At 40.6% G+C, this 17931-nt stretch overlaps 1 protein-coding gene across 1 annotated transcript in view; it reads right to left on the bottom strand.

Annotated features, from left to right (window-relative positions):
• The window catches only part of LOC126176758 (DNA cross-link repair 1A protein), a 62237-nt gene that overhangs the window by 20000 nt on the left and 24306 nt on the right, over positions 1–17931 (bottom strand). The window contains exons 3-6 of the mRNA XM_049923927.1: positions 14790–15060; positions 9199–9411; positions 4541–4681; positions 1546–1657 (exon numbers count right to left, since the gene is read on the bottom strand). Of these exons, the coding sequence (XP_049779884.1) occupies positions 1546–1657; positions 4541–4681; positions 9199–9411; positions 14790–15060 (737 nt within the window). The remainder of the gene's footprint in view (positions 1–1545; positions 1658–4540; positions 4682–9198; positions 9412–14789; positions 15061–17931) is intronic.

The following is a 17931-nucleotide window of genomic DNA, read 5'->3' as shown; positions in this document are numbered from 1 at the left end:
AAGTCAGTAAAAACTTCCCTTATTTGTCATTCCACATACTCCTACTAAAATTGTTATGCTAGAATTACATTTTTAATAAACAATGCTCTTACATTTAAGAAAACTGTGAAATGAGGTTTTCCTAGATTATACAGTACATTCCTTGCTAAGTTGAATGTTTGTAATTTTTACGCAAGAGACATAGTATATATTGAGATGACAAAAGCCATGGGATACCTACTAATATCGTGTCGAACCTACTCTTGCCCAGCATAGTGCAGCAACTTGACACTGACCCGGCAGAAATATTGGCCATGTTGCCTCTACAGCCGACCATAATTGCAAAAGTGTTGCCAGAAAAGGATTTTGTGCATGACATGCTCTCTCAATTATGTCCCATAAATGTTTGATGGGATTCATTTTGGGCAATCTGGATGTGCAGGTCATTCGCTCGAATTGTCAGGAACGTTCTTCAAAGCAACGATTCTGAGCCAGTGACATTGTCCATTGTTATCCGTAAAAACCTCATCATTATTTGGGAATGTGAAGTCCAAGAATGCCTGCACATGGTTTCCAAGCAGTCAAACATAACCACTTCCAGTCAGTTGAACCAAAGGATCCGGTCCATTCCATGTAAACACAGCCCACACCATTATGCAGCCATCACCTGCTTGCACAATTCCTTCTTGACAATTGGGGTCCATGGCTTCATGAGGTCTGTGTTACACTTCAACCTTACCATCATCTCTTATCAACTGAAATTGGGACTCATCTGAAGGTTTTCCAGTTGTCTAGGGCCCAACTGATATGGTCAACAGCCCAGGAGAGGCACTGCAGGCTATTTCATGCTGTTAGCAAAGAGACTCGTGCCAGTCGTGTGCTGCCATAGCCCATTTACGCAAAAATTTGCCGCACTGTCTTTACAGGTACGTTCGTCATACGTCAAACATTGATTTCTGCAGTTACTTCCACGGCTTGGTGCTTGTCTGTTACCACTGAAGACTCTACACTAGTGCCGCTATGCTTGGTCATTACGTGAAGGCCGTCGGCCACTGCGTTGTCCGTGGTGAGAGGTAATGCCTGAAATCTGGCACTATCAGCACACTCCTGACATTGCGGATCTCAGAATATTGAATTCTCTTATGATTTCTGAAATGGAATGTCTCATGTGTCCAGCTCCAACTACCGTTCTGTATTCAAAGCCCATTAATTCCCACTGTGTAGCCATAATCTGTTACAAACCTTTCCACACGGATCAGTTGAGTACAAATGCCAGTGCACTGCCCTTCTATACCCTGTGTACATGATACTACTGACATCTGTACATGTGCATACTGCTGTCCCTTGACGTTTGTCACCTCAGTGTAAATAAAACAGCAACAATAGAAAACATACACAACATTTTTCAACATTTTGAAATTTTTATTCAATACTTGTTGATATTAGTAATATTACTGAACAAAAATACTTTAACTTTTTAGAAATGTAGTGGTGTGGAATTTAAGTCACATCTCTAGTTATATTTTATTGTAAGGCAGAAGTGGAGATACAAATTTGTCAACTTACTGATTTGCATCTAATGCTGTAACCCGAACCATTCCAATAACTCTTTCATCATTAAGTTCTAGGACAGTCAAGTATTTCTCATCCACACCAATTTTTTTCTTGACAAGGGCAGCTAGTAAGCATAAAAATTAACAATCATATATTTTATTCACTTTCAGCAACACAATAATATTCTCTGCAAAATGACACAATAGGTTTGGTTTAAAAAAGCTGAATGTTAAACAAAATTTTAAGCCACAAAATTGTCATTACAATACAGTTACACAACATGTAATGCGGTTGTCACCACCAATAGACTATAAATGTTTACCATGCCTCCATTTTGCATTCCAGTTCCTCTTGCTTTGCTCACAACAGTTCCTATTTTTAATGAATTGTCCTGATGTCCCCAGGCACTCTTTGTGGACAGTAAAATGTCCTGGATTTTCATCTTACACAATACAAATTAGTTTTTTTTTACTAATCATCTGATCTGATTGGATGGTTTCTTTCAGAAGACTGGGCAAATTTTCCTATATTATTCCAATTATTGCGTGAATTTGAGGACTGTTGGTATTATGCTTAGTTCCATCAAAAAATTAAGCTGTCTCAAGCCTCTAGCTCAATAAATAACATTGATTTTATAAGGAATTTGAAGGGGTTGGTGTCCAATCAGCAACGCAATGCTTTCAGATTTTGGTGTTCACTTGCGTCTGCATTATTGTTTTTATTCGGTAACACTTTTCTGAGTATATGCCCACCTTTCTGAGTGTATGGTCACACTGTCATGTTGTTTTGTAGACCACTGTTGCAAAAAGTCTTCATCAGAGTTATTCTTCATACTATTGGCCATTCCTGTCTTAAGATGTTATATAGTGTTAATTTCATCCTGCTCCTAGAGCCAGTTTGTCCTGAACATCATTGAACTCTATTTTGATTCAAGGAGGAAGCTGAGAGTGACATCCTTTATTAATATTAGGTCTTATTTTAATTTCCATTGGCTCATATCAGTGAGAGAGGAACAAACCATTTCACTCCCACAGTGGCAGCCTAGACAACTGAGTGCACTCTGAGCCTTCCGTCTTTACGTTTATTTCCACATTTGACTGGGGAAACCATGTGAGCAATGTCAGCCCAAAGGCCAGTTATGGCTGTCAGTCAATATGACCGAAGCCTGTATTTGTCATTTACAATTCATATTGGCATGCTGCCTCACAATTCCAATCACCTCTCACATCTCTCCCTTGAAGGTAAGGTTTCATAGCCAGCATGCAAGCTTATGGAAACTGTATAATATATAACCGTGGCAATGTTCCACCACTGCTGACTTCCTGTGTTGTGTGAGCCACATGTGCCTTTGTTTTTCATAAGACATGTATTAACTGGACACTAGATCTCACAGTGTATACTATAACACTCCCAAAGTCAACTTCATAAAGTCCAGATGTGGAGATCATAGCATGCCCCATTTAATTGCTACCTCAGTATATTGGCTTGCCACCCACTTGGCAGATAACTTTTCCAACATATTCGCTGACACCCTGCACATACATTTCTTTCAGCAAGACTGGTGAGGACAATGATGATAGGATATGAGAAATTAGAGCTCAGATGGAGGCATAGGCACAGTCATTTTTCCCTCGCTCTATTTGCGAGTGGAACGAGAAAGGAAATGACAAGTACTAGTACATGGTACCCTCTGCCACAAACCATATGGTGGCTTGCAGAGAATCTATGTAGATGTAGATTTAAGGGTTTAATGTGTCATTGACATCGAGGTCATTAGAGACAGAGCACAAGCCTGGACTATTTCAAGAATGGGGAAGGATATCAGCCACACCCTTTCAAAGTAATCATCTCAGCATTTGCCTGGAGAGATTTAGGGAAATCACAGAAAACATAAATCTGTATGACAGGATGTGGATTTGAACTCTCGTCTTCCCGAATGAAAGTCCAGTGTGCTAGCCATTGTGTCACCTCAATTGGTCTTGCAAAGTGAGCATGACTCCTTTAATGGCATCTCAAATGTGTTCAATAGTATTGAAACCACATGAGCTGGAAGCCACACAAGACCTTACTGCGTGTCAGGTTTTCTTAAACCTTTCTTAAACAATTCAGTAGCAATGAGATGAAGTACATTGGTTTTCTGAAGATGCAGGTCACCTGTGAGGTGCTTAGGCAAACCAGTGGATGCATACAGTCAGGCAGTAAGTTCCTACATTGTTCACCAGTTAAAAACAATGACAGACAAATCAGGGCTCTAAAATTCAGTATTCACCTTAATTACATATCTCTCATTTGAGAATATTTCCACCACCTATTTGAAAGTTGAGAGGTGGCATATACTCCTCATGTGCCTATGATGTGCTAATACTTTGCCATCACTAGGTAATAATGGGTTTCACATGTTAGTCCAGCTGTTCTGCTTCCATATTTTAAGCATCCAATGGTAACACTCCTTTACCCATGGCAATCTCTCTGTTCTGTGGTGAACAGTAAATAGAAGTATACATCCGGGGTGGTGGCTTCTGTGTCCCCTGCAGTGCAGAGGTGGTGTCTACAATTTGCAAGAGTTAACAGTGATCCCCGTCATCAACACATTACAGCCCAGAGCAGCTCATTCTTATGGCAGTGGTCCCCGCCCCCCCCCCCCCCCCCTCAACAGAGGAATTTGTGCTACATCCTTCATAAAGCAGCTATAAAAAGCCCCAGGGCCTGTATGACCTCCATTATGAAGAGTCACATACTGCCTGTATCCACAATCTGGCAACAATCAAACTTAATGAGATATCATGAGTTTTGCCCTTCCTGAATTTGACTGTCACCCCATTTGTCAATATAAGGTCTGATGATACTACAAATCATACCAAACTATTCAGACTGCCACGATGATAAGAGTGCTGAGTTTCCATCACAATGGCTATATCTAATTCAACTGTTCATATGTGTATTTATGTAATAATATCGTTTACATAATTATACTTCCTGTATATTCAACAGGTATTCCTAAACTTGCCTGTAACTGCACTGCAGTAGATTGGTTTACTGAACCCTTTACGAAGACCTATATAGTGGTCTGAATGAAAATGTGTCAGGAAGTATGAAGTAATGCCCGGAATGATCCCATACTGGAACGCATCAACAACAAATGTTGTATCTGAAAGAAGAATGCACAGAAAGACAGAATTACATCTCGGTTCATGTTAATAAAAATCAATGAAATTTATACACACAAACAATGGAAATTATTGACCAGACTAAATCAAATTTTACAGAAATTTTTCAACTGTCTAAATATTAGCAAATGAGAAACAAACCAAGAAGTAACAGACGGACTGCAACACACTCAAAACGGATTTAGCAGGAATCAACACATAATGAGCAAAACATCTTTCATTAAGATATCTGCAGTGCACGTAAGACACACTGTAATACCAGATATGCCATTTGAAACTTAACTATGGAATGGATACTGTAACTATAAAGTTTACAAGTATGAGAGGAAAATTTCATGAGACACAACTTCTGTTCATTTAGATCAGTTACAATCCCAATCAACACAGTGAAAGCTAAGTATTCCTAAACTGAAGCAGTTCCTTTGGATATATCACAAACCAAATGGCTCCCCCCCGGCCACACAAGCATTCATTTTCTAGTAGTCTCACTGCCTGCTCCAAAAAGAAAGCCTTCCAACCACTGTTGATATCTTTTTTGCCAGGGTTTAATACATTATAAGCAATGACAAGATCCTGTTGATATCTTTTTTGCCAGGGTTTAATACCTTATAAGGAATGACAAGATCCAAGTGTTTCGCTGACTCAGACCAGGTTTAATAATGACCCAAACTCATAATAATTCCATGGGCTTCACTAGGACAGTGATGTCCGTAAGATTAGTTGTGTCACTATTCTGATGCCATGATCATGGTTCAATAGCAGTGACTCGCAGTCAACAGTATTACAAGCCAACAGTCCATGGCTAGCTGAAGCCAAATAGTGCAATTGTCAACATGTAGAATCCAGAAGATTTATGAAACTATACACAATATTTTGTTTAAAGAGGTTGAAAAATCAGCCAACCAGTTGTAAAATTTGGGCCTTGTTACATCATATGATGGTACATTAGATTAGATGAAGCTGAGTGGCTCCTGTCATATATAAAATTGACAAAACAAGAATTATCTCAAGCCATGGCTTTAGATAGTACCGTATTTACTCGAATCTAAGCTGCATTCGAATCTAAGCCGCACCTGATATTTGAGACTCGAAATTCAAGGGGAGAGAAAAGCTTTAGACCGCACCTCCAAATCCAAACAAAGTTAGTCCATTGTAACATGGGACACAATTTAGGTCGAATGGGTGAAGATACAGTTACAGTAGTTTGGTTCGAGTCGTAATCTTTAACAGTTAAGCTTTACCAATTAGCCACTGCTATGTGCCGGGCGCTCCGTCCGTATTTATATGGGTACCCTTCCTTTTTCAGATGCTTCGTCAGGTTTGAATGGATTACTTTTTTTTGCTTTGATCTGTTAAGTGCCGTTCTCTTTCTTATAGGTGTTTACGTCAATGTAAGCTGATAATGCATTATTGTACTGTATCACGCATTGTTTGTCACATTCTAATAATGAGTGTTTACAACCTGTCGCCGCTCACCGCATGGCTTGCTTTTGTGCGCGCTACCGCCGCTTTATTTATTTATTTTTTAAAAAGAAGAGGAACTGTCTCATAAGCAGAACAATGGCAAGAGACTGCTATTTGCTGTTACTTACACTGCCGCTTTCTTTGATAATGATCAACAAGAACCAAATAATCAAAGGCAGAGCCACGTGTGAAAGCACCCACGTGATCTACCAACTGACCTGCCTACACTGTGATGCATTCGTGGGAATGACCAGCAACAAACTGTCCATTCGCATGAATGGACACAGGCAGACAGTGTTTGTTGGTAATGAGGATCACCCTGTGGCTAAACATGCCTTGGTGCACGACCAGCACATCATGGCGCAGTGTTACACCGTCCGGGTTATCTGGATACTTCCTAGTAACACCAACCTATCCGAACTCCGGAGATGGGAACTTGCTCTTCAATATATCCTCTCTTCCCGTTATCCACCAGGCCTCAATCTCCGCTAATTTCAAGTTGCCGCCACTCATACCTCACCTGTCATTCAACAACATCTTTGCCTCTGCACTTCTGCCTCGACTGACATCTCTGCCCAAACTCTTTGTCTTTAAATATGTCTGCTTGTGTCTGTATATGTGTGGATGGATATGTGTGTGTGTGCGAGTGTATACCCGTCCTTTTTTCCCCCTAAGGTAAGTCTTTCCGCTCCCGGGACTGGAATGACTCCTTACCCTCTCCCTTAAAACCCACATCCTTTCGTCTTTCCCTCTCCTTCCCTCTTTCCTGATGAGGCAACAGTTTGTTGCGAAAGCTTGAATTTTGTGTGTATGTTTGTGTTCGTTTATGTGTCTGTCGACCTGCCAGCACTTTCATTTGGTAAGTCACATCATCTTTGTTTTTAGGTATATTTTTCCTTCGTGGAATGTTTCCTTCTATTATAACCATATCAATAATAGACTGCGTATGACAGATGATGATCTGAGAGTTCAGCAAAAATTTTTCTCCGTTTGAAAATCTCTTAACCGAATCCAGGTACCTTCTTCTCCTTGGTCTGCCCCGACTCCTCCTACCCTCTACTGCTGAACCCATGAGTCTCTTGGGTAACATTGCTTCTCCCATGCGTGTAACATGACCCCACCATCTAAGCCAGTTCGCCCTGACTGCTACATCTATAGAGTTCATTCCCAGCTTTTCATTGATTTCCTCATTGTGGACACCCTCCTGCCATTGTTCCCATCTACTAGTACCTGCAATCATCCTAGCTACTTTCATATCCGTAACACCAACCTTGTTGATAAGGTAACCTGAACCCACCCAACTTTCGCTCCCATACAACAAAGTTGGTCGACAGATTGAACGGTGCACAGATAACTTAGTCTTGGTAGTGACTTCCTTCTTGCAGAAGAGAGTAGATCGTAGCTAAGCGCTCACTGCATTAGCTTTGCTGCACCTCGCTTCCAGTTCTTTCACTATGTTGCCATCCTGTGAGAATATGCATCCTAAGTACTTGAAACCGTCCACCTGTTCTAACTTTGTTCCTCCTATTTGGCACTCAATCTGTTTATATTTCTTTTCCACTGACATTACTTTCGTTTTGGAGATGCTAATCTTCATACCATAGTCCTTACATTTCTGATCTAGCTCTGAAATATTACTTTGTAAACTTTCAATCGAATCTGCCATCACAACTAAGTCATCCACATATGCAAGACTGCTTATTTTGTGTTCACATATCTTAATCTCACCCAGCCAGTCTATTGTTTTCAACATATGATCCATAAATAATATGAACAACAGTGGAGACATGTTGCAGCCTTGTCTTACCCCTGAAACTACTCTGAACCATGAACTCAATTTACCGTCAACTCTAACTGCTGCCAGACTATCCATGTAAAGACCTTTAATTGCTTGCAAAAGTTTGCCTCCTATTCCATAATCTCGTAGAACAGACAATAACTTCCTCCTAGGAACCTGGTCATATGCCTTTTCTAGATCTATAAAGCATAGATACAATTCCCTGTTCTACTCATAACACTTCTCCATTATTTGCTGTAAGCTAAAGATCTGGTCCTGACAACCTTCAAGAGGCCTAAACCCACACGGATTTTCATCCAATTGGTCCTCAACTAATACTCGCACTTTCCTTTCAACAATACCTGAGAAGAGTTTACCCACAACACTATAAGGGGGCTATGCTCCAGACTGAACGCTGAAAGGCATAATCAGTCTTAAATGATGATGATGATGAAAATCTCTTTAGTACATTACATTCTGCACAGAAATTAGAGTCATCTTAGATTTAAAAATCTAGTCAGTTGCTGTGCTTTATTTCTGACTGTATCACTATTCAGCAAAAGAATAATACGAATATAAACATGACATGATATGTATATTCTTCCGTGTTTGCGGTTGTCTCGTTCTAGTTTCGTGGTTTATTAGGCAGACAGGATTCAAATGACAGCAGCAAACACGAAAGAATACCTGGCATGTTTACATTCTTTTCTACCTTTTCTATGAATTTATTTACTCACACACAGGTTTTGGCGACAGTATTTATTTTTGTGCCTCTAAAGCATGCCTGCATAGCACTACATAATATTCGACGGCAGAAGTTAGTTGTGGCGGCACCTATCAACATTTTTCAGAACTTCCACTTACTTTGCACTCGATTCTAAGCCGCAGGCGGTTTCCTGCATTACAAAAACCGGAAAAAAGTGCGGCTTAGATTCGAGTAAATACGGTAGCCAGGTTACACATATCATGCTTCAGAATGAATGCTCACTAGCAAATGCCCATGGGTAGAGGCTGTAACAGGAGTCACAGGATAAAATATTTGCATACGTTACGTGTACATCATGCTAGAGACAAAGGCCAACTGTTATTTTGTTTAGTACTAAAATTTTCTATGTTTGTTTAAAACTGTGCATTCCATTGCTTAATCAAATCTTTTTACTGTATTAAAATCTGAATTTCAATTTGCCAACTGAAACTACTGTCTAATAATATAACGTGCAGGCCCACTTACGAATGGGAACATTATACAGTAATTACCTGGAATCTTCTTATAAAAAGGACATTTCTTCTCTTTCGAAGTATCAGACACATTGTTTCTTCCAGAAACGTTTCTTGGAGCACTGTTTCTTGGAGCAATACTTTCGCTACTTGATGACACACTTTCTGATGAAACGACCTGCATATCTTCATAGCCTCTTGCCTTCATACGACCCATAAGTTTTTTCCACTCATCTTTTGCTGACTTTTTTCCTGCAGAATAGTAAACAATGAGGCTTACAAAAGGCAATATGCATTTTCTCTGCCATTAAGCAATGAAGGAACGTTTGGAGCATAAACAGTGTGGAATCCAATATGTATAGAAAATTGCTATGACTAGATATGGATTGTGAGGGAAATTGTTGGAGATCTTGTTAGAGGAACCATCCTATCATTTACCTGATGTGACTGAGAGAAACCATGGAAAGCTAAATGTCAAAGGTAGAACAGGAATTTAAACCTTCAGCTGCCAAATATATGCTCATATCTTAAAACACTGGGGTACCTTGCTCAATTCACCATTAGCCTGAAAATACATACAGACCAGGCCTTGCAACAGAAAACTGTAAAAGTAAAATGAACTGTTACAAACAATGAAACTTGTACTGTTTACTCAGACATTCGATCTGTCTCGTCAACTGAGATTTCACTAGAATATAATGCTAGCAGTTCCCAGTGTATATGAAGCATCAGGAGTATAAATGAAATACAAACTATAAAAAACTACATATACAACATTTTAGTGTAGTTCAAGGAGATAAAGGAAATACTTTTTTATGTGACAAAAACGTCACAGATACACCGTTCCCCACTAGGGATCCATAAGGCTTTGACACTAGTGATGTTTTAAGATGGTGTTCAAGCTGCTGTCAGATTCTGCTGAAAATGTCACCCACTTACATTAATGCAAAACTGGCATCTACATGCTAATGATTGTCTAACACACTCAAATCAACCAGATGTTTTGCAAATAATGGCTGCAGTATCAGCCAAATGGGCAACTAGCTCTTTGGAGTATCTAATACACCAAACACTTCATCTCCCCCTACAAAAAGAAATTCACGGGCCAGGAACATCTCTAAAACAAGATTCATCACAGACAGTTTGAACACTGTCTCTAAACATCACTAGTGCACAGACGGACACCAAACCTAAGACTAAAATTACTGCTTACTGATCATTTTGATTCCGAGAACTGACTTTACTGATTTGAACATAAAAAGATGATCTAAATACTGACTCATATTTTTCTTTAGGGAAGAAGGGGCAATTGCATTTTTTAAAATCTAGTTTCCACCATACTCATAACCAGCCAACTCAAATTTGTGTGTTGTTTTAACTATGGTCAACATATAAACCAGTAAAGGTTTTACATAGAAAACATACACTTCAGAAAAAAAGTGGTAAAGACGAGTTTAGAGAGATCTTTACTGCTGTCTTTCATTGAAGCTGCATATTTTCATAGTAAGTAAGTACAAATATGAACAGTGACAAATATGGCAAGTTAGCTTTGCAGGCACTGAATTTTTCACGATGGCAACTACTTGATTTTCTTCTGTCAGTCAATCAGAGCACAGGACATGTGATTATTTCAGTAGTGAACATTTATATTCTCGCTTGTCACAAATATTTAACTGTTCTTGCAAAAAAATCTAGTCATGGTAACAGACTGATAGTTGTAAACCCATTCTACAATATAAAGGATTTCATGACCTGTGATATTAAACTGTAACGTTAATAACAATTCTGTTCTTTTATAGCATGTACTGTATTGTATTATGCGTATGAATTTGTCTATTGCTGTAATGGCTTAAAGACAGTAAAATTATTATTATTATTATCTCATCTTCAGAGTACTGCTTATGTCTTACATGAGCTACCCCTGCCAATTAAAAAAGTTCTTGAGTGATAATTACATAGTGAACCTTACCCTCACATTTGTCACAACATCTCTTACAGTCAAATGAGCATCTACTGTGCTTTTACACATATTTGTGGTGCCTTCATTCCAACTGTTCCCTGACAATGACAATCCCCTTCCCACATTCCCACTCCCAAGTGGAAGTGTGAGTTCAGCCTTCACAATTTTCATAACAGTATAGTATTTTTTTTCTCCAGAAGTATATATCTTCTAAAAAGACTGAGTTCAGTAAATCTCTACCGGGTTCATGTCACTGCCTGGTTTTTATTCCTCTAATGTCAAAGTTTCCATTAATCAACTAGTGCATGTTCACTGCACTCTACTGAAAGAACTGCAGCTAATTTCACTATGTAGTTGAATAATCCTTCTTTCACCCTCTTTGCTGGATGAAACAATGTAAAACAGGACTATCAAACGAAGTTCCAAAATATGTGTACAAACATACACACAGTGCTTTCCAGCTTGCATAACATCTTTCCTGTTGGTTGGGAGTTTTTTTTTTTCCACTGTAAAATGATCCAAAACAGGAAAAGACAAACATATCTGCTTGGACATTCTATCTGTACATTTATATTCAGTTTTTAGAATTACTCAATCATGTCAGGTTTTTACTAGCATTCCATCAGCATTATTTAGTTGGAAAAAGAAGTCTTGTAAGATAATCAATAATCACAACTGCAAAGTATTTAATATAGACAGACATATATTAGGCCAGCAAGTCAACACAGAAAAAAAGTAACATTTAGCTATCTTGAGGTGTCGGATATTCTGCCAGATATCAGTACTGTCCATGCACAATATTTCAATAACGTCACTCGTCATCGGCTACCTGAGGCTGCCAGCTGAGTGGAATGGGTCTGTTATTTATACCTACTGCCTTATCACTCCATGGTTGGCTCCAGGTGTTTGTGGTCCATTCCCACTAGAATCATCCTGGTATGTCCTGTTTTTGGTTTGGTGCATTTGGCAATAAGCTGATATGCCATTTTTGGTCTGTTGTGGCTGACAGCGATCTGGCATTGAGTTCTCAATATGGTCCATATGGTCCACCAGATGCATAGGGTTCACACCTTGTCAGACCAAGATAGGCTGACATCAGAGATAGACTCTTTGCTTAGTATTCTGCAAAACTGATTCAGAAGACTACTCAGCCAGCCACCCTGCCACACAAAAGAGAAGAAGAGCAAGATGAAGCAAAGTCTATGGCTTGCCACCTTATGCAGATATGATAAGACCTGGAAGATTCTCAAGAAACATAACACTGTATGTGTTTTGTCTGTCCACCAAAAGAAGAGGACTACTGGGAAATGTGTAAGATCGCCTTGATTCACAAAACCCAGGAATCTATAACATACCTTGCCAACATGATATGTCATACATTGGCCAAACGACTAGGACAGATGACATCACATGCCAAGAACATTAGAGGCACACCTGGATGACACAGGCAACTGAATCACCTATTGTCGAGCACTGTCAGGAACTTAATCATACTACGATCTTTGAAAAAATTAGGTTCCGGCACAGACCCCTAGATGATGGGACAGTGTTATGAAGGTGGCAGAAAATCTCATGAATCATGACACTAGGTAGCAATTCAACAAAGCCTGGCATCTTACACAGAAGGCTTTAAAAATGCAATAGTTGCTACAGCAGAACTAACAAAAAGAAGAACAGAGAATGTGGACACAGGGAATGAACATCAGACAAAGCACTAGGTACACCGTATCGAGAACAGAATGCCAGATTGTGGTCAGGTATCCCCTGGTCACTTTCCAGGAATTCCTTACCTAAAACTTGGCCTCACCATCCTTCCCCAAGCCGTTTCCTAACAACACTAATCTTTCACCACAGGAAGCAACAGCCATACACAACCTCAAAGCAGATCCTAATCTAATCATCCTCCCAGGAGACAAAGGCTCCACCACTGTCAAGATGAAAGGCAGCGACCATCTAATAGAAGGTTTCTAGCAACTGTCTGACTTCTCCACCTACCAGCTCTGCCACAATGACCCAATCCTAGAAGTCCAACATAACCCCCAATCTTTACTGAAGTCCTCATACCTATACCGGGATCTCTCACCCAGGTCCACCTCCCTCCTCACTTCAATGAAAACCCTTCACACCCAACTTCTACATACTCTCCAAAATCAATACACCCAATAATCCCGGACACCTTACTGTAGGTTGTTATTGTACCTCTACTGAAAGAATTACTGCTCTTATTGTTCAACACCTGCAACCAATTGCACAGAACTCCAAAAATTGAAGGTACTAACCAGTTCTTTCACCAAATCTCCACCATCCCCATTTCTTTACCTTCTGAATCCCCACTCACCACTATTAATGCCACCTCATCTCCATATACACAAACACCCCTCATGCCCAAGGTCTCGCTGCTACCAAACACCACCTCTTCTAACATCCTCTACATTCCACAACAACTTCTAATTCCTCATACACTTTACCAACTACATTGTGTCACACAACTACTTCTTCTTAGAGGGAAAGGGATATAAACAAATATGCAGCACAGCATTAGACACATGCAGGGCACCCCCCCCCCCCCCCAATGCCAACCTTTCTATGGGCCATCTAGAGGAAAACTTCCTAGCCTTGTTTGGTTAAGGTTCACTATGAAACCACCAACTGCAAACAGATTTCCTGTGTCGTATTCTCAAACTCCCCCAATCCTCCCAGCACCCCCAAGAATCAGTTGCAAAGAAGTAACCCGCAACCCTCATCACCCAATACCTTCCTGGATTGGAACAAACTGAACCATATTCTTCGCCAGAGCTTTGATTATCTTTTATCATGCCCTGAAATGGGGGACATCCTATCCAAGATCCTTCCCACCCCTGCTAAAGCAGGGTTTTGCAGCCCACCCAACTTAGACAACATCCTAGTCAATCCATATACTAACTCCTGCTCCTGACCCATTGCCACAGGGATCATATCCCTGTGGATGACCCAGATGCAAGACATGCTTACCCACACACCCAGCACTTTTTTTTCCCAGCCCTGTTACAGGCTTACCTTACCCCATCACACGGAGGGCCACCTATGAAAGAAGCCATGTCATTTTACAACTGTTGCTGTAATCACTGCACAGCTTTTCATGTCAGTATAACTACCAATCAGTTGTCCACCAGAATGAATAGTGACTGCCAAACAGCAGTCAACAACAAAGTGGACCACCTGATGGCATAACACGAAGCTGAGCACAATTGCCTTGATGTCAATGGTTGTGTCACAATGCAGGTCATCTGAATCCTTCCTTCCACCACCAGCTTTTGTGAACTATTCGGTGAACTTTGTAGCACATCCTCCACTACCGTAACCCTGGCCTTAATCTTCATTAACCCACTGCTTCCATACCCTCCATGCAACAGTTTCCCCTTCCTCTGTCATATCACCCTCTCCCAATCCATGTCACCTTCACTGTGTGCCACTCCCCATCAGCTGCGACACCCACCCACCTACACCGCACATCTGCCACTCCTCCCAGTGATCTCTTTTGTTCTTAAAGTATTTACAGTGTTTCAGTGTTTTATCTCTCTCTCTCTCTCTCTCTCTCACACACACACACCGTATTGGTATTGTGTCTAGAAGATACTTACTACAATTGCTACAATCAGAGTTTGCAAGAAGTAAAATTTTTGTCACTTACTCTCTTTATCATCGGCTACAACTGGTTTCTGTGTGTATGAAACATTTGTAGAGTAGGTGCCTCCTGAGCTAACACATGACACAACAGATACTTCTTTCATAGGTTGTACAGGTGCTTGTTTCCCAGAAAATCCCAGCCCATCAAGCGATGATTCAAATCTTGGCTCCAAGCACCTCCTCTTTGGTGATGGTGCTTTCACTGTACTTCTCCGATTTGCTACTGTACATTCTACATGCATAGCACTCCGGCAGTTGCACATTTCTACATTTACCTGTAAACATTACAACTACATTTCATGACATGAAAAATGCTACAAAGGCATTAAATGGTTACAGACAGACAGTAAAAATGTGTCATTCCCATAGTCGAGTATCTGATTTTAACTGACTCAATACATTACAAGAAGTTAATATACTAATAGAAACTCCAGGATGGAAGTTACAAGACATTATATTATATTGCATAAACTGTGTAAAGCTTGCAAACTGTCACATATTTTGTAATTACCTGATATACTCAGCATTAAGACAGTGCCCTCTACACTTACAGATGTTGTAGATTTTATTAAAACCTTCATTTGGCCATGATCAAATGTCGAATACAGTGCTTACGAGTTGCAACTGCTTAAACTGTCATCTTCACCTCAGGATACAAACATGCAGTGTCTACATAAAGAGAAGAGTTATCACAGTTTGTCATCACAATACAATACAATATATGTATGTGAAGTACAAACATCTTTTTAGAAATCTGAATATTACAAAAGATAAAGTAATAATGCCCAATCACAGTATCACTCAAAATTTTCCAGGCCAAGGTAGCAAACAGTCTATCTGCTGCACATATGTACACTGCTGAGGGCAGGAGAAAATTAGAACACCTGGAAAGACACTGTCGATTTTGATCCGATGATGGCATATGCCACCAGGGAGAAAGTAAATGTACTGATAATTATTTCAACATCATCCACCAACAGATGATGTAGTTGCATAGCTAGCAGAGTGCCATAAGTGTCTACCCTTTAATAGGAAATGCTCACAGCCAGAAGCCTCTGTGTGTTGCAACCGTGTGAAGCAAACAGGCAACCATACCACGGAAATGCATTCTTGCGTCTTACAGCCAAATGAGCGAGTTGGAAAGGGATCACACTGGGGCCTTCCGAGTCGTGGAATGGCCTTTTCAGAGATTTTACACACAAGTTGGAGGTGCTGCATCAGTTGTGCAACGATGCTTGTATCAGTGATCACACGAACATTCTCACACCTATTGATGAGGTTCTGGATGTCCATGCAGCACAGACACCCACCAGGATTGTCGAACTGTAATGAAAACACTGGCAGATCATACAGCTACCACAGCACAAATAAGAGGGCTTGTGAGCTCAAATGTGTCCACATGAACTTTTGCCAACCAGTTATTAACAATGGGACTGCGAGCATGCACACCTCTGGACTGTCTTCCACCCTCACCACAGCATCGACTTGTACTGCCTGACTGGTGCCATCAGTGGATCACTTGGAAGAAGGAGTGGCATGCCGTGGTCTTCAACAATGAAAGCAGATTCTGCCTGCAAACAAGTGAGGGTCGTTTCACATACAACGTAGACCTGGTGAATGCTGTCTCGTAGAATGCATTCATCCAAGTCACACTGGCCCTAAACCAGGCCTTATGGTCTGAGGTGCAATAAGCTACAACTCTCATTTACCTCTGGTATTTCTCGAGGGGCGCTAACAGTGCTCGGTACGTGCAGGATGTTGTTAGACCCATTCTTTTGCCGGTCTTGCAAAAGGATGGTGATGTGCTGTTCCATCAGGATAATACTTGTCCTCATACTGCCTGTGAAACTCAACATGCTCTACAAGACTGGCCAGCATGATCTCTTAAAGCACGTGTGGGATATCATGGGACGAGAAGTGATGATGCATCTTGTCAACCAACAGCTCTTGCAGAACTAAATGGACAGGTCGATCAGGTGTGGTATAACATATCCTAGGACTGGATGTCAGAGTCAGTGATTGCAATACCACTCATGGACCTACACCGTGTACTAATACGGATGTCTCAGCATAGGTCAATACCTGGTACCTCAGAACCGCTTCTGCTATTGATCTGTAAATGTAATCATTTCACATAATCCATATGCACTGTTGCAACATAAATCTTGAATTAATTGGAAATCTCTAAATGGGAGTACTGTAAATGCAACTCTTAAGTTGAAATTTCATTAAGGATGTTAATACCATAATGATAAAGTGTCTTAAAAATTCTCTTGCTGTAGACACCACATGTTTATACCCTTATCTGAAGATGACCATTTAAGCACTCAAAACTAGTAATAACTGTTTTCTACACTGTGATCTTGGCCAAATAAAGGTTTTAATAAAATCTACAATATGACAATGGAAAATCCAGGATGGAATAATGACAATATTGCGAAAAGAATAGTTGCTACTTAGCACGTATTGGAGATGCTGAGTCGCAGACAGGCACAATAAAAAGACTGTCAAACAAAGCTTTCGGCCAAACAGGCCTTCATCAGAATAGATAACACACACACACACACACACAAAACATACACAAAAGCACAAATGAAACTTACACACATATGACCTCTCTAGCTGCCAACACCAGACTGCCAGCAGCAGCGCATGATGTGAGAAGCTAAGAGATGGTGCGAGTAAGGAGGAAGTTGGGTTGGGGTGGGATAGCACAGTAGGGGTGGGAGACAGTAAAGTGCTGGTTGTGGGAGCATACAAGGATGAGGTGGATGAGGTGGGGTGAGGTTAAACAGAGGGCAGATGGGGGGGGGGGGGGGTAAATGACAAACAAGATAAGTAAAAAGACTGTGAGTGTGTTGGTGGAATGGCGGTCTGTGTAGTGCTGGAATGGGAACAGGGAAGGGTGAGGACAATGACTAAAGAAGGTTGAGGCCACCAGGGTTAAGGGAACATAGAATATATTGCACGGAGAGTTCCCACCTGGGCAATTTGGAAAAGCTGGTGTTGGTGGGAAGGATCCAGATGGCACAGGGTATGAAGCAGTCATTGAAATAAAGAACATTATGTTTAGCAGCATGCCCAGCAATGGGTGGTTCAGCTGTTTCTTGGCCACAATTCGTCAGCGGCCTTTAACGCGGACAGAC

Source organism: Schistocerca cancellata, chromosome 3 (assembly GCF_023864275.1).
Source record: "Schistocerca cancellata isolate TAMUIC-IGC-003103 chromosome 3, iqSchCanc2.1, whole genome shotgun sequence".
Lineage (NCBI taxonomy): Eukaryota > Metazoa > Arthropoda > Insecta > Orthoptera > Acrididae > Schistocerca > Schistocerca cancellata.
This window is presented reverse-complemented; position numbering and strand designations above follow the sequence as displayed.